The sequence below is a fragment of the Sparus aurata genome, chromosome 21 (genome assembly GCF_900880675.1).
Source record: "Sparus aurata chromosome 21, fSpaAur1.1, whole genome shotgun sequence".
In the NCBI taxonomy this organism is placed as follows: Eukaryota; Metazoa; Chordata; class Actinopteri; order Spariformes; family Sparidae; genus Sparus; species Sparus aurata.
In genome coordinates, this window is record NC_044207.1 from 15,117,158 (window position 1) to 15,135,019 (window position 17,862).

The 17,862-nt window shown below is 42.1% G+C and overlaps 1 protein-coding gene across 1 annotated transcript; it reads right to left on the reverse strand.

Annotated features, from left to right (window-relative positions):
- Positions 1-483: 483 nt before the first annotated feature.
- On the reverse strand, positions 484-16,637 carry zzz3 (zinc finger, ZZ-type containing 3). Its single transcript, XM_030401723.1, has 11 exons — positions 14,678-16,637; positions 11,956-12,094; positions 10,249-10,396; positions 10,021-10,133; positions 9,230-9,301; positions 8,521-8,622; positions 8,109-8,204; positions 6,082-6,231; positions 3,888-4,022; positions 3,231-3,331; positions 484-2,191 (listed from the first exon to the last, which is right to left on the reverse strand). The coding sequence occupies exons 1-11, from the start codon at positions 16,570-16,572 to the stop codon at positions 2,047-2,049; spliced, it is 3,096 nt and encodes a 1,031-aa protein (XP_030257583.1). The 5' UTR covers positions 16,573-16,637; the 3' UTR covers positions 484-2,046.
- Positions 16,638-17,862: the final 1,225 nt, after the last annotated feature.

Sequence of the window (17,862 nt, forward strand, 5' to 3'; positions counted from 1 at the left end):
AACAGTGATCATAGTGTGAATGTTAATTTGAAAATGTATCAACAACTTGAGTTTCAGGTAACCGTCACCATCAAATAAAATATCCAAACATTTTAACAGCAGCTCTTGTTGTTAGTCTTGATGAACACAATGATTCCATATAAAAACATCAATCAATCGATCATTTCTTGTTCAAACTAACAAAATGTGTTAAGTCACAACTGTGCTGGGGCTGCAACCAATCTAGTCAATTAAAGCAAATTGTAAATATGACCATCAGTTTCCTAAAGTTTAAGATAATGTCTTCAACTGTCTGTCTGACCAGCGGTCTAAAAATGAGACATCCAAATTGAAATGATACCAGCCCAAAAAAATCCTCAGAGAAAGTGAAACCAGACATGTTCACCTACACCTTTGCTGAAATAAATTAACAAATCAGTACAGCTCTAAATACTGAACTTTGAGAGAGCTTTGTGATTAATAATAAAACAGGAACCACAGGTGTAGAAACACTATTTTCACATACTTTTATTTCCACGATTCTCCTCTAGCATTTTTTTTTTTACATTATTATTTTTTTTTTACATAAGAACAGACTGTTATACACAGATATTGAAGCAGGGCAAAGGGGGTGAGGGAAGGAGACGAAAACCATACAAAATGGTGTCTACTCAAGCACAACAAAATCTATGTGTATAAAATTGTGTGGGTTGTTCCACTGTGGAGGCACCAACCTCTGCCTCAATTTTTTTTTTTTAAATAGATTAATAAAAATACAATCTTTTAAATGGACCTTTTAAAGTGTACTGCAAAATTAAAGAAGATCTAGAGGCATGATGACTGGATCAATATTGTAAGGACAATGTGGGTCGATGGCGCCCAACAGGAAGGGAGAACTTGTGGCCGGGTTCAGAGGTGGAATCCACCCCCCCCCAAAAAACGAATTTCTCTTTTTAAAATGGCACACAGCAACTAGCGCTGGCTACTTTTCACCATATACTTGTACACTCAACATGATCAACAACGGCACACATCAGGGAAGGAGAAAAAAGATGAAAACAAAAACACAGTCCTGTGTGACTTTCCATTCGTTCCCATTCACCTGCCTTCAAAATCATTTGCTCTCCGTGCTGTAGTGCTTCCTTGTTAGACATGTTTTAGTGGAGAGAGCAAAGGGAAAGGAAATACAGATCAAAGTGTGTATCTGTCTGTGTGTTTGGGGGGGGGGGGGGGGGGTGTAGAGAGCAGCGTTTTGTGACAGTGGTAGGACAGGCACCACGCTGAAAACATGGTGCCGGTCCGTTTAAAAGTACAGGTCTGTTTGCAGAACGTCATGTGGATCGGCAGAACTTCCTACAGTCTGCAGCTGAAAACACGCCGACCTCGACATCAAGTTCCACGCCGCCTAAATTCTCTCGCAGCGGCCGCAACTCCCGCTGAGGAAGCTGCGACTCATAAATACTCAATCTACGGATACCTAGCTAGAACGTTTTTCACTCTTGCATAACACGGAGACCACATACACACATACAAGCCACCTATGTGTATCTCAGTTGATGACTTCACAGTCCACTATGACCACACAATCTCCATTAGGTGGCGCTTCACCAGACCGCTGGTCAATTCTCCAGTTTCGAAGCAGCACAGGGAGGTAACTGGAGGGCGATGAGGGGGAGAGGGGGAAAGGGACAGCCCTCCTGGAGTCACAGAGCTCGGGAATGTCAGCGTGCCTTCTGTTTGTTTTGTTTGTTTTTTTAAAAATAGTGTATCGTTTCAAATCACAGATCCATTGATTAACCTGGCTGAGGTGGAGCGGGGCCCCCCTTGTTCTGAGGAACCAACGTGGCGGCCCCTTTGCTTGAGTCAGGGAGGCCAGTTTACCAACAGCACCCCCCCACCAGCAGCACCATGGTCTGCTCTGAGGCCCCTGGCTGACTGCCTGCCGGCTGGCCTTCCTGCCTGGCGGCGGGTTAAGCGGTTATCTTAGACTTGGAGGATGGAGCCATGCACAGAGTGGCCTGTGGGATATGTGGAGAGAGCCTGGAGCTAGAGGCGCCTGGGACCCTGTCATCTGTTGGCTGGAAAGTAGTTAGGGTCCAGGTAGTTGTAGCCTGTGCTCTGCGGCAGGCAGTAGTCCCTGTCCAGAAAGGTGTCAGACTGGTGCACGGGTTCCAAACGATGGTTAGGCTTGTGGGTCTCGGTCTTGAACAAGCTGGGAAAAAGAAAAAATATGTGAGTGCAACTGTCTGGTGGGGAACGGTTAGTCTGATAACCCTGTTGTAAAATAAGATATAATAGATGTCACAAAAATGAGCAGCTAAATGATTTCACTTAAACTGTGCTGTGTGTTCAATACCTGCTAACTTTACAATGTCTTTCTATCTATACCTCTATAAAAACCACAGAGCACACGTTTTAATATACAACTCAAGGGAACAAGACTATATTGCAGTATAGATATAGATTTGTTCATTTGTTAATCTGACCCGACAACATGCAGATCTTTTCTTTCTTTATTGTTTTCTGTGTTTTGCCCACCTCAGCCTGCTGGTGTTGCAGCGCTTCCCTCATTTACCACAGCCAGGCTCTACAGTTCAAGCTGCATCCGTGCATACAACAGTGTGTGGATGTGAGAAACTATTTGCCCAAAATCAAACTGAGTTTAAACATTGAGATATGCAAAATATAAGGATTTGTTCAACTCACCATCAGCTATATCGCCCCTCTTTCTAATTAGTAAATCATTCAGGTAACAGCTTCTAATCTTTACCCTCACACATCTGAATGTTAACCTCACTGACAGAAGGTCATACCAGCTGTCACTACCTAGCATCACCTCTATAGCTAACTTGATAACGGGTCAATATTAAACTTATTTGTTGTCTGGTAAAAGTTCTCTCTACAAGATGGTTTCTGCACTGATCAGTTGTGAGGAGCAAACCTTCACTCTGTACCCCTGCTGCACAATCGTGAGTAATCTCAACTTTGTTTCAAACACTCAAACAGAATGATTTGTCTTCTCTCGAAAAACAATTATGTCAATTTCAGGAGTCACAGGAACTGAAATTAGCCGTACAGCTAGCTCAGGTGTATTTACATTTGTTTGAATGTTGATTGATGCACATTGGTCGTTCTCAAAAATAAAGAAATATATTGTCTTATAATTTATATCATCCATTTGTCAAATGTATGTCAAACTATCAGTTCCCTATGTGGTTATTTAGTGTCATGACAGAGGTGGAGGATCTCACCAGTCGGAGCAGTTGGAGCAGAAATCGACAGAGTTGTCGGGCGGACAGTCCTGACAGTGCCATCGCACTCCCTGGATGGGCTCCATGCCACAGACATCACACTGCATAAAACACATACACACACACACAAACACAAACATCTTCAGAATATAATTTTGGAGCATTAAAACTTTCTTTGACAAACTGATTAATAATCATCATCAGCAAACACTGATTTCTTAGAATAACATACTAACAAACAACATATAGAATACCTCACATACAAGGTAGGAATCCAGTTAAAGTAATACTACACTAACAATGTGAAGTACTTCAGTATTAATAACAAAATGTTAGTCAAACTGCCAATTTCAAGCTTTAAATTATAACAAATAAAAATGTTCAATGATTTAGCCGTTTATTTCAGTTGCTATAGCAAGATTTTGATTATTTCCCACTCGCCTGTGTTGTTATCTGCTCTTGTATAGAGTGATCATGCAACTCACTCTCTTAAAATTGGCATATAGCATGTAAACTGGACATAAACCTTGGTTGACCAAATTAAAGGGTAATCCCTTTGACTTGCATGTGATTTCATTACCCCTAACACACACACTGAGGGCTCATGTATAAGTAACTGTAATGTAGTCAGTTTGTTGTACTACAGTGTGTCCTCACCTTGAAGCCGACGTGCCGCATCCCAACCTTGTCCTCCCGGATCTCCTGGAGCGTCTGTTTTTTCAGACGCTTCAGCTCTAAAAGCTCTTTGTACTCTGGCAAATTTCTCAACTCCACAGGTATCGCCTCCTCATCCTGGTGTGTAAGGAAACAAAAGAAACACACATACATTATGGTGCACACACACAAAGACAGATAGAGAATAGATTACTGGCAGGCAACAGGACAGACAAAGCTTCTCCTTTTGGCTCCAGGATCCAGTATGACAATGATATTCTCTAAATGTTTAATGATCTGTGAACAAATCTGCAGCCAGTATTAATCTAATTAAAACTGAACAACAGCAACATATACACAACCACTAATCTTTATTTTCTTGTTCTTCTGAGCTGCAATGTTGCACTATGCAGAGACCTTCTGAGCTGGTTCTCAAAGACACCTACTGGCTGCTAGCTCCAAAATATAACACAAAACTCTTTACGACTTGATGGGGAGGAAGGCAACACCTAACGATTATTTTAATTACTGATTAATCTGCCTATTATTTAACCAATTGATTCACTGTGTAGTCTACAAAATTTGTAGCAACTTGCTCAGGACAGATTTTCTTGTAATGTGAGTTTATAAGCCTCCTGAACTGGTCACAGGCATGTTTGATGTAAACGATGTAAAATCTGGATGATTACAGTGGTACTTTCAGAGCTGGACCAAAACAACCAATAAGAGAAGCATCACGGAGTAGGCGACAGTGCTGCCAAGCAATAGTAAACATTCTAGCCCTTGAGGCTAACGTTAGCTTACAACTGTCGCCAGAAACTTAAAATCTCATCTCCACTTCTCACTGAAAAATATAAATTCTGTATTGACCGCTTCTCCGACTCATCCAGGCTCGTGAAATCCTTTGCTTTTGTTTCTTTTTCTTACTGCCAAATGTTACTACAGCAAGGTGTTGCACCACGGTAATCCCCATTTTGTTTACATCTATGAAGTCAGAGCACTGAGCTACGCTCCTGCTGCTGCACAATTTTTTCAAAATGTATTATTATTGAACGTGTTGCATGTCCCAATTTTATCTCATTTGACACTGTACATCCTTGGGTCCTCAGCAAACAAATTTACCAAGTGTGAAGAAGGTTGGATTGATGGATTCTTGAGAAGGAGAATAACATACAGAGAGACAGATTCCTTGCTTTATAGTTCAATACATGAAAAGGAACAGCAGCCTTACATTTACGAAACTGGAAGCAGCAAATGTTTGACAAGCTTTGAACAGTTATTGAAAAGATGAATCACTAATCAAAACTAGTTGATAGTAGTAGTCGACTAACTGTTGCAGTTTTAAACAGGAAACGTCTTTGTGAGAATCCTGCTAAGCTGCGGAAGTTTTTGCCCTCAGGAGACCTTTGTTCCTTCTTGAGACCAACGGGACAAACCGGATGAAGTGAGAAATGACTGTGGCCCAAGCAGACAACACTTTTGTGCTTTCGCTTCATACCAGTAGCAGCAGAGGTTTTGTTAACGCACTGGTGGAGCTGGCAGCCTGTGTTCACAGTAGGACACAGCGACCTGGTTTTACTTAAAGGTTACCGACTTCAAAAGGAGAGAAAGGAAATGTCAGCGCTTGAGCAACAGCGAGCATCAGGAGTTGCAGAGTTCAAATGGAAATAGAGGCAAGGCTGGCCGGGTCCCCTGCTCTGATTTTCAACAGTACATGCTGCCGCGATTGAAGTGGAGAAAAAAGGGAATAGACGTGCGTGATCAAGGTACAAACAGCTTATTTTATCCAAAGTTGTTAAAGTGGAGCTCAGAGTGAGAGTCTGTCATAGGAAAGCAGACGTAAGTGACAAAGCAGAGAGCACAGTGGAAGTTTGTTTTCTTTGCCTCTTCTTGGATGGATTTTAACGGACCAGTCCAAGTATTAAAAACAAGCTCCCAAAAGCACATAATATGCAGCTTCTCCTTGTCTTTCTTTTAAGGGTCACTGCTTACATGACAGTGAGATAAAAGAGGAAATGTGAGCTTGTGATTAACTCAAATACACAGACCTGGTTCGTGATCGGTGACACAACAAATTTGGAAGAATGAGATCAGTTACAAAATAATCTTGTCAGGACAAATGCATTGGAGTTGGGTGAGTCCAAAAATAGCTTTGTTAAAAAAAAAAAAAAAAGACAGCACTGAGGCTTCAAGTTACCGAGTCATCAGCAGAGGGGTCCTGCACGCTGCCATAATACGCTGAGCGCTCATCATCTTCATCCATGAAGACAGGAGGTTCATAGGAGGCGAGGAAAGTAGACGGCCGGTACAGGTGCTTGTTGAGATGGTGCTGCCTCTTACTGGATGCCTGAGGAATTAAACAAGTGCAGTTACAAGAGCAGGCCATTTTAAAAAGGTCTCATTAAAAATGGATTGTGATTTAATTGCTTAAAAGTTAATACAAAAGCTACTATAAGTACATAGCTAAAAGTATAGCACTTCACAGATGCTTTACAGTAGGGCTGGGCTACACAGGTGGAATCAATATCATGATAATAAAAAGATGCTTTCCAATACTGATGTATCTTCATGTGGTAAATGCATGACTAAATAAAATGAAATGATGACACTGCTCAATACAATGAACTGTGTTCCACTGTTGTGCACTCTAGCTGTCAAGTATCTTCCCACATGTTGAACAAAAACTATAATAACAGATTTTGTTAAAATAACAACTAAAGCTCAAATTGCACACTACAGTTTGCAATATCTAAGCCCAACAAATCTACTGTCTTTTCTATCCATTTTAATCTCATCAGGGATGTGTCGGTATCAGCACATGTTGGCAACTGTATATATTTTTACTGAGTAAAGACAGTACATATCTAGGTCACAAATCCTTTAAAAACAAACATAAAGAAGAAATTCAGCAAAAAACTGTTTTGCTTTTTTTTTTTTACTTTCAAATATCTATTGTAGGCTAAGCTCAAAATAATATCCATGATTCAGTTCCATTTACAATAAAGAATGAATGTGTAACTGTGGCGGCGTCAACAATCTTGTATGTCCTTTTGTAAAACAATTTCTTATTATCAGAATTTCCTCGTATTGTTCACTTATCTATCTTGATGTATGTGTGAATTTAACACGTACCCTACTTTTTTATTTATTAGAATTCATCTCTCCCTTTTGGTACATGCAATTAAAATTGCAATATTGTGTGACCTGTCCTCAGTAATGGGGCAAGTGAGCGTCTGTGATAGAATAGGTGAGTAAAAGATCTCTGGATAATATGTATTTGCGATTGCATGGATGGTCTGCTGTGGGACTTGGGGATGAATAACGGTAAGCAGTCGGCAATCTTGTTGAACCAATGCCGTCAGCTTGTGTGTCATGTTTTTATTTATTTTTCTGTCTTATTCTATTGTGTTGATGTTATTGCTTGGCCTTTTATTCTTTCATCTTTTTAAGTTGCTTACCTTGGTTTTATGTTTCACATAATGAAAACAATATGTTAAAAAAAAAATACTGTGTATGTGCTTTGAGTCGAGTTCGGTTATATCAACTGATGCTAGGGGCTTTTAAGTTCTAAAATATAGTGTAAAAATATCTAAATGTGGCATAAACAGGCAAGCTGTAACCCATGGTAACCACTGCATGACAAAGTCAGCACCTCTGCTTGGATTGATGTGTCAAGCTTGAGTCGGGTTCAGACAATAAAATAAAAAAAAAACGAACATCTGTTGACTTCGTCGAATTCAGAAAGAAAATCCTGAGACAAATATTAACAGGAATGACACTCAACAGTTAAATATTTTTCTACGCCAACAGCTACTTTTCTCTGCTCACCTTGATTTTTCCTTCGGTCCTTTCCCCCCCTCACTCTACACAACACATTTGGACTCTCAATGCACACACACCTGCTCGCCTTGTCCTCATGTGTCTGCTATGTTGCCTTTCTTGCGACAACAGATGAGCCACGTGTGGAGGAGGCTTGTTGATAACGATGTAGCTGATCGAAACCAACATGGTACGCAATGACATCGGCACAAGCTGGATGCACTTACAAGTTTTTACAAAACAAAAATCTGAAATCCGCCCAAGTGAAGTCTATTTGTGGGAAACACTGCAACAATATTGAACTAATGGCCCAGTCCTTACTCAAAGACACTTCACATTAAAGAAGAAAAGCATTTGTTTACATGACATCAATGACTCAATCTGGTTAAGAGGTTCGGTAAATACCTTTTTAGTGTACATGCACAGGTTGGGTGTTCTTCCAGGCACGGGGATACCAGCTTTTGTCAGTTTGATGAAGTACTTCTGAACCCTACTGGCAACCTGGAATGTTTAACAGGAAAATGGCTGCGTTAATGGTTTCCAACCGAGGAACAGCTGCTTGGAGTAATTGAGGTCAAGCCAATGTGTGATCCAGGTACTTGTAGGGGGTGCAGTTATCACACAAATCACTCTCTGCCTTTTAGCACTAAAAAGTGTGCACTCTGCACTCCTGCAATTTAACAGCATGTTTCCACAATACAGACAGATTTGTTAATGTCAGGACATGCTGACAGACAAGCACAACCAGCAAGTTCTGTGTTTTTGTTGTGTTTTTATCGTTTTCAGATGTCCTAAGTGTGGATGAACTCTTTGTCACCTGTTTTGCTGTTCGATTGCCCAGCTCATCAGCAATCTTCTGCCACCTTCTGGATTCAACTTCCTCAGGAGGGAACTTAACAAGAAGCTGCTCCAGTTTTTTCTATCAAGATGTACAAAACAACAGGTCACCAACATGTACAGGGACATAATTTACTGCATGAACAATTCTATGTTTAACGTATCTAGTCACCAATGCTGATTATATATCAGTCTTACACAGCCTATGAAACAGGTGGATAGCTTAAATAATAACACATTTGGGTTGTTTACAAAACAAAAAACAATATTGGCCCTCAATTTCACAATTTGATAACAGTTTTGCAGACAAGAATCATGTATTTTCAAACATTATTACCTCCACTAAGGATGTTATGTCTTCACCCTTGTTAGTTAGTTTGTTTGCTGGTTGGTTTGTCAGCAAGATTACACAAAACTACTGCACAGATTTTCACAAGGATGGGTCTCAGCCCAGAATACACCACATTAACTTTTTGGTGTGGGTCCGTGAAAAGAGACGGATCCAGGAGCCTAGGCAATGGTAAAATATCTTGGAAATGGTGTAATGAAAGAAATCTGAATCTTAAAATAACCTAAATATGTTTCAATACTTGTGTCATCAAGCATTCCTGCACATACTTGGCTATTTATTTGGTGAATGATGTCATTCTGATAAAATATAATGCAACATCTTAACATTTACTACCTACCTGTTCCTCCACAGTCCACAGCTGGTTAAATGTGTCAGGCTTGTTTGGGTGACATATCCTCCCCCTGATCATCTGTCAAGAAAACATGAAGTGACAGCCTTGTTAAAAGACTAAGACGATACAAAAATAATGGGAACTGCATCATTTGAAGAGATCTGTGCATATGAACTGCCTGGCACACTGAATCTGTCTTCTGTCATCAATTTGACAGGCAAAGATGTGATACGAGATGCGTCATCAGGAAGACACAGAAAAACACTTTTGACTGACAAATAAAATCCTGGTGGGATTCAGGGGAGTAATCCGGGAGAATGCAAATGTGTTTGCACAAAATATACACAGGGAGCAACAGAAATAATCAAGGACTTGTTTGCTTGGTGCGGTCTAATCCCAACAATCAATTAAAATTAAAACCTGGCTGGCCATATAATATGGGAAAGGACCCACATGCATAACAGAGGCCAAGAATAACACATAATCAGAGATGTGGGAGAGGCAGGCTCCTCACGTTTCCATAGATACCATCTTTTGTGCTCACGTGTGCTGCATGCTAACTCTGCCAAGGAGCTAGAATGGGGCAGATGAGGTTAGAGGAAGCCAGGAAGGCAGTGAAAAATGGTTGTAACCTGATGATTTGTGGGTTAACCTGCAGGATATTGGTGACTCACCAGCTAGAAAGGAAGAGATGTAGCTGCTTCTGGAATAATGATATGTTGGGAAACAATCACATCTGAGATGACAACAGCTGTGTGTGTTGTACAGATTATTTTAATAAGGAGGAAGAGCCATACCTGCGTCTGCCTGTTGTTCTCTGGAGCGTCACTAGTAGGCAGAGGGGAGTACATGGTGGAGGATTCACCTTCCTTCTTGGGTTCCACAGGACTTTTTGGTCGATCCGGCAAACCTGAGGGACGAAAATAAGCAGAATTTGTATTTTGAATGGCAGAAGAGTTGCTCTTGTGTTATTCTGATTTTAAAATATACACATCAAGATGAAGACGCATAAACTGTATACATGCCTTTGTCGAAGATCAGCTTTAACCGCCTGGTTTTGCGTTTCTTGTCACAGAACTCTCTCTCAAAGTCACCAAGGCCTGAGGTGTACTGCTCCCATGCAATGTCAGGGAGCTGGACCACCCGCTGAGGACACGGCAAGCCCAAATTCACCTGAGGGGCACAAGAACCGAAGGTCACAAGCCATTAACAAAATAATTTTTCATGTCTACCAATCAGACTGCAACAAGGTTAGAAACCAACAGGCACTGTACAACTAACTTAGTTGTTTTAGGACAGTTTGTAAGTTTGTTTGTTGTGTTGTAGAAGTGCTTCATCTTCATACTGAGCTTGACACTAAGGTCTCAGCAGCCTCATTTTCCCATTTTGTATTCCCATTTTTTTCTCTGTGCAAACAAACTGACCTATACAATATGATAGGATTCGCGATACATTGCCCGATAATGAAAACATCACTTTACAACCATTTTGCGATAATCGATAGATTAAAAGCTGATCATCTACTGAGACATCACTACATCTATTTGCCTTTTTAGGGGTATTTTTTAGGTAGGACTTCTGTATTTATTCACTGCATTGTGATGTCAGTTTCACATAATCTGACATGAACTGAGATGGAACTATGTACAGTTTATCAAAAGTCTTGGTTTACTGCCTCTATATTACACACAGACGCACACACTGACTGCACCATGTGAGTCATCATTCCAATGAGAAATAGCCATAAATCAGCGGCAGATGCAACTTAATCGCCAATTAAATTATGTTTACAGAAGCTTACACTACATGGTTTTATGAAGTAGTGACCCTGGTAAATGGATCTGTCAGGGGAATCTGTTCAAAGCAGCAGAATTTAAAAAATAAATAAATAATAATAATAATAATAATAATAATAACAATAATAATAACAATAATAACAACAACAACAACTGGCCCATGTGTAACGCTAATTGTACACAGGAGGAAGTGATACAATACATTGCTGTATTGATATTTTGTCAAAGACCTAATGCTCACAAATAAAAAAAAAGTGCTTGTTTTAACTTCTCAAGCAGGTGCTCTGAATGTATTGCATTAAGCAGTCACAAAATATCTCAAGTTGAAAGTGTGGACAGCATGCACATGCTGACCCAGTTGTGAACAGGTGCAGAGACAAATCTGAGTCATTGAGTGAAAAAGGAGTGGTAGCCTGCACACTGAAATTTACAAGCTCCCAAATATTTATTTAAGCAATGTCTCATCTAGCAAGGTATTCCTAGGGCACAAACCAAGAACAAGGTCTTACGTGCCATATCTCCAAGAAAGGTTGATGCAGAGAGACTAAATATCAACTTGCCCATCTATACAGCTCCTGTAGCAGAAATTGTTTGTTGTACACATTAAAACATTCACTCACTGGCCTATTTATACCTGTAAAAATCTGATGCAGTCCAATATAACAGCCTTGCCATAAGATCCACCTTTATACAAATAAGTTCAGCATTTTGTGAAATTGTCAAAAATGTGTTAATTTAATTATACGCTTGTTATTACGGACAGAGTTAGAGTTGGTTTTGTACGGACTACATTATATGTAGAGGCATTTTGAATTTTTTGTCCTTCCCATTTATATAATGTGGGAGGCAATGGCCTTCAAGCGGAAACAGTGTCAACAGAAACTGATTCAAGAGGACATTGAGTGTAGTTAAAACACAAGGGCACAGGTCTGTTACCCGTTTCTGCAGCTGCTCCACAAAACTGATAGGATCGGCGAGCGCCTCTCTCTGCTGACGCGCCAACGTCTCCAGGTCCAGGATGGCCTGCGTGCGCTGGGCCTCGAGAACTCCAATGGTCTGCAGCAGCCTCTGATAACTGACACGGAGGGAGGCAAGGTTAGACAATGGTAGAAGGAATGGACTGCTTACATTATTTAACCTGACACTTGCAATGCTGCAGTGCATCAAACTTTTAGACCACAGACCATGCATAATTCAACCACGGTGCTGAGAGCCTAAACGCTTGCACAAGACATGCACCATTCTCCAATCCTTTCTACCCATTTTGCAATTATTGTGTTAATAGGCATTTGTGTGGCAGTGGCTGGAAATTATGCATCTCAAACCAGCTGCTTTGGCAGACACCTTTAGGGTTGCTTAGAGAGAGTGTACCAGATGGTAAATGAACATTCAAATGGAAAGGACAAAATACACTTTGAACACTAACCCCTTTCCGATCTGTACCTGTACATGCTCTGATTCACTGTTATATCAAAACCCTTGCATGACAAAACACTTGGGTTTTGTAGTGCTTGAGGAGCCTTCTGCGCTGAAGAAGTCTGACCTTTCCACTCACACCCTTTGGGGCAACTGGAGATCTGCAAACTGAGCTGTCAATGACTAAGTGTGGTACTGACTCAGAGGCCTGACAAGTGCGAGCAGAGCTGGAGGAATTGACACGAATGTGGCAGCACCCTACATGGCTATACCCTAATGCAGGAGCTCAGTGAAGCGGAGTGGATCAATCTCGCCTAACAGGACATGAATGAAAATCAATGCACAGGACACAATTTATTCAACAGCTGCCGGTGGTTTAAAAATCCTACAAACCAGACAGTCAAACGAGTCAACTGTTTTTAACCTCATATAAGTTCATTAGTTACAGACGACCATTCCTTTGGCACTGTGTGAAGCTCTGCTGACCTTGCACAGGATCATTACATACCCTGCAAACTGTAAATCTGTCTCTGCAGTAATGACATTGAAACATACAACATTTCCCGTACTAGAGTGATTCTGATTTAAATGTAAGATTTCTGTAAAAGAAAGCACTCTGACTTCCTCAGATGATCTGTGCATTAATCTGTTTTAGCAAAATAAGGGAAACTTGGCTTGGATTCTCAGCTCTCTGGACTACCGCCAGGTGTCCAGGGACATGCCTGGTGTTCCATTGCCACCTACTGGGCCTGAGGTCCACTGACACTGGTGCAAAATAAAAAACTGTCTGGGAAAATAGTTGCTTTGTTTATGCCTCATAATCAAAGATAGGGGTTTACTTTTTAAAATATTTACATGCTAAAATTACAAGGAAGTGTATCAAGATAGATAGAGCAGTAAGCTGTAAATACAAGATATTTTGTATGGACATCATTATCTTTTCAATGTCAATTATCTGTATTCAGCAACCCAGAAATGCCGAGTCATTCTGCCTAAAAATGACTCCTCACTTTATTGATCTGAGCCTTCAAAATTCCCCTTACTCAGCACAACTTAAGACTTGGCATGTCACAGAAACTTGATCGGATTACCCTGAAATACGAGAGCAGTGAAATCTTATTCTGAAGCCATTCTCCAAATTTAAAATGCTCACCAATACTGGTGTCAAAGACAAAAGGACTTCAGCTTATGATGGATCTTAGCCCCCACAGCCCTCTGCCCCTCCTCCTATGAAGATGCATCATGAATCAGCTGACCTGCCACAGTGCAGTTAGTAGAGCCTGACTGAGCGCAGCGTGGGACCTGTCCACCAACATCAACATCCCATGACAACAGACAACATGATGAACAAAGCGCAACACTGACAAATCCTTTTCCTCTTAAACAACTCATCTTGCTGAGAAACGACACTACAGAGGCAATCAGCAGAGCAATTTTCTCATCCAATCTGACAATTGGCAGCTAATTCACACAATTGCGGCCCCAGATTGAAGGTGAAAATTCACCTGAAACATGCAAAACCTGAACAAGAAGACAGGAGAAATAGTTGCTGCTTTCAGGAATACCGGTGAACATCTAAGGATAGACTCCCAAAATAACTGATAATTACACATTCTGTCTATGCGTTGGTGGTGTAAAAAGCAAGACATTTATAGGCCAATTCAGCGTTTCTTTTCATATAAATCAAAAATGAAATGCAGGAGCGCTACTTGGACTCAAAATGAGTTGGTTAGGGATAAATATATATCTAAAAATCATCAGAAATATCTGCTGACCAAAAAGGCTAAAAAACGTTTTTGTCCCCCCCCCCCCCCCATTATAGTAACATTAAGATTTTTGTAGCTAAATTGTATATTCACCACAATAAACCTAATGTTCTTAATTAACACAGTCAACTATGACAGAATTGATAAATACATATGAGAAGCTATGAGACAACTAAAAGGGCAAGAGAAATATTTTTCTGCCACCAAAATTATGACTCCTTTTTCTGTAATCTATGTTTGTTTCTTAATAAATACTGTAAAGTTTGACCTTTTTAAGCCTCTTAATGAAACAATCTAAAGGAAACTAGCTCATGAATATATAATCCATACATATAAATCCACCTCAACTCAAATGCATCTGTGGTTCATTCAAAACCAAAGACGCAATGATCACAGAATGTAGTGATCAACATGTGTAAGAGGTACATCAACAATAGAAGAGGAGAGAGCAGAATCCCCAGGGAGCTCCCACATACTCTTTGTTGTGTTTAAGAGCCAGGTGGTCTGACTCAAAGTAATACACATCTGGCTCCTCCTCCTCTTCCTCCTCCTCCTCCTCCTCCTCTGTAGCCTGGCTCCGTGTCACCTCCTTGCTTGACTCCGCCTCTTTGCGCTCCACAGGCAAACCTTTGCCATAACCTGCCCCGTCTCCTGGATCCACGGAGACCAGCTCCTCACTAGAGGGGCCAACAGTGTCTGAAGGAGCAGGTTCCTCCACCATAGGGCAGTCCTCCTCCAGTCCAACCACCACCTCCCCCTCTTCCCTCAAGGGACCATTGTCTCTGGGAGGAGAGCTGAGCTTGGAGGAGGAGGCCTTGCCACCATTGGCAGCCCTCCTGGGTGAAGTCCGCAGGGTGTATCTGTGTTCGTAGAGCTCTGTGAAGGAGGGGGGCGTGCTGGATATTGAGGGGTTGCACCCTGGCTCTGTGGGGGAGGGGGTTGTTGCTAGTGGGGGTGTAGTTTCTCCTGAGTTGCTGTTGTTGATGATTGGACAACTGTTCAAATTGGTTACAGAAGTGGAGGTGGAGGCAGCAGCTTCTTGCACCGGTGTTGGCGGTCGGCCATTGGTATCGTTCTCGCTCTCCATCACCTGCTCCTCATGGGCCAGGCATAGTGAGTCGCCCACCACATCAACCTCGACCTCCTCCACCTCCTGCTCCTTGGCCACCATCAACTCAGGGACAGGATCCTCTGGAACGGCCTCAAATGTCAGCACAGATGAGGCTGCCGATTCTCCTGTGCCAGAGACATCCATCTGCACAGGTACAGAGTTTCTACAAGGCACAGCGGAGTCTGGGGATGAGGGAGTCCCTGTCTGACTGCCATTGAGCAGCGACGGGCAGTTGGTGGTAGAGATGGGATTTGCACTAGGCTCTTCAGTGAGTGTGCTAGGTTCCTCTAGTTTACTCTCTCCGAGTCCATTAGAAGCCTTGTGAGTATTCAGGGGCTGAGCTGGTCTGTCACAGTCCACATGACCATCATCTGCTGACCCACCCATCAGCTCACCATCCGCTTTACTGAGGACCGTTGAAGCAGGAGCTGGATTAGCAGAGTTTTGGCTGGGATATTCTCCACAACTGTTATCATTGCTCGACTCTGGGACAGAGACTGGACCTTCGGGTTTCGAAAGCTCAGAGTCTTCCTCGTGTCCCTGAGACTCTCCAGAGCGGGAGCAACGTTTGGCCCTTTTGATTTGAGGGCTGACATCCTGTGCCCCCTTCCCTCTATCACAGTTCTCTGATTTCTCAGGACTAATGTCTTTTTCTAAACAGGACACACCCCGCTTTCTGGAGCTGGTCCACTGCTCCACCTCAGCAGGAAAAGCATTTGAGTCAGTTACCTTTGCCTGCAAAGAGGCCTGCTGCTGACCATCTTGCAGATTGTCCTCCTTGACAACCTGATTTGTATCATGCTTGGTGTCCTGCTTTGTGTCCTGCTTAACATCCTGCTTAAAGTCTTGCCTCGACTCCTGCTTGGCGTCCTGTTTCGACTCCTGCTTGGTGTCCTGCTTGGCGTCCTGCTTTGACTCCTGCTTTTTCTCCTGCTTGGTGTCCTGCTTTGACTCCTGCTTGGTGTCCTGCTTTGACTCCTGCTTGGTGTCCTGCTTTGACTCCTGTTTCGAGTTTTGCCTGACGTCCTGCTTCGAGTCCTGCCTGGTGTCCTGCTTCGAGTCCTGCCTGGCGTCCTGCTTCGAGTCCTGCCTGGTGTCCTGCTTCTTCTTGGGGGAGCGGGCACGAGGTAGCGGAGACACAGAAGTCTCCTCCGGCTGGGCGATGCTGCGGTTCCTGAGGGTTCGACCACAAAAGTTCTCATCCAATCCATTGAGCCCCACTGACGACCTTGTGACGCGCGAGGAACGGGACGCGGCCATACTACGGCGGGTGCCTACAGTCTCCTCATCCTGGTGCTCTCTCCTCTGCAGCAGAATGTGGGCACCTGCAGAACACACACAGACAGATACATATACTTCATTAAGCCAAAACAATCAGTGAAACCTGTACAGCTCAATGGTAACACCATCGCACAACCTATACAACGGCTATAGGTTTGATTGGTCAGCCAAGCTTCAATGAACCCGTGAATGGTACCCCAGGGTGTTTCAAACTGAAGTGTTCACCTAAAGGCCTTTGTTAAATACCGCTTGGGTCATTTCTCAGCTCACTCAAGACGGGTATTGATTTCCCCTGTCATTGTAGCTAAGCAACACCGTCTGTCCACAGGCAGAAGTTGATGTCATATCCCAGGTCTGTACAAATTGCACACTCTCCACCTACATTTACTAAAGGTGGAAGATCTTACACTGGCAGAAGTAGTCTCCCTTTGACACTTCAAATGTCACAGCTGTGATTCTCATCTGTATGTACATTGTACCTCGAGAGATAAAAGGTGACTACAGCGCAGCAAACACTTTAAGTAATGAAAAGCCCCCAAAGCTGGCAAGCAGCTGATTTAGAAAAAGGTAAAATATCTGCATTGAAACCAAACATAATCAAATAACCAAGCCATCATGCAGAATGCATGTGTTTCAGAGAGGCATATTTATTCCCTCCCTGAAGAGATTACTGCTTATTCTGTCACACAAAGAATACAAACGGTTTACTGGTTGACTGATTTCTGACACAGAAGATACACGGTAATTCTCACACCCAATTCAGCAGAGATAACACTGCAGACATAGGTTTGTCATCACACACTGCAGGTTGTTTATCTCTTTATAACAGGTGTGCCACAGGACCAACAGGCTGCAATCCGTCCACAACTTATCACAATGCACAAAAAAATTGAAATGCTTCGACAACAACAATCCTACACTAGGCTTACAGGCTTAGAGTGTGGTCAACTATAGAGGCTTAGGACAGGACGATTCACTTCCTGACACAATTTAAGGCACAACAAAGGCTTCCACAACTGGCTCGTGTTGCCAGAGGTATCCCGCAGATGAAGTACATTACTGTGCATCAGAACAGAAATCCTAGCTTACAGCCTGAACTGGAAAATTGACACAATCCAAATGCTACCAATTTCACTCTGGTGAACATCTTTACCTTATATTTATCTCACAGACATTAAGGTTGTTGGTAAGGCAAACATATTTGATCAAGTAGTGGGGCTACTCATCAACATACATGTGTAATTATATATATATATATATATATATATA

What these genes read in the sequence shown, in the direction of transcription:
- zzz3 (XM_030401723.1), bottom strand. Translation starts at nt 16,572, where the DNA reads ATGGCCGCGTCCCGTTCCTCGCGCGTCACAAGGTCGTCAGTGGGGCTC. An exon ending in GCAATCGAACAGCAAAACAG is followed by an intron (nt 8,205 to 8,520) that starts GTGACAAAGAGT and finishes TAAACATTCCAG; the next exon opens with GTTGCCAGTAGGGTTCAGAA. An exon ending in ACCCCTCTGCTGATGACTCG is followed by an intron (nt 4,023 to 6,081) that starts GTAACTTGAAGC and finishes CTTACACACCAG; the next exon opens with GATGAGGAGGCGATACCTGT.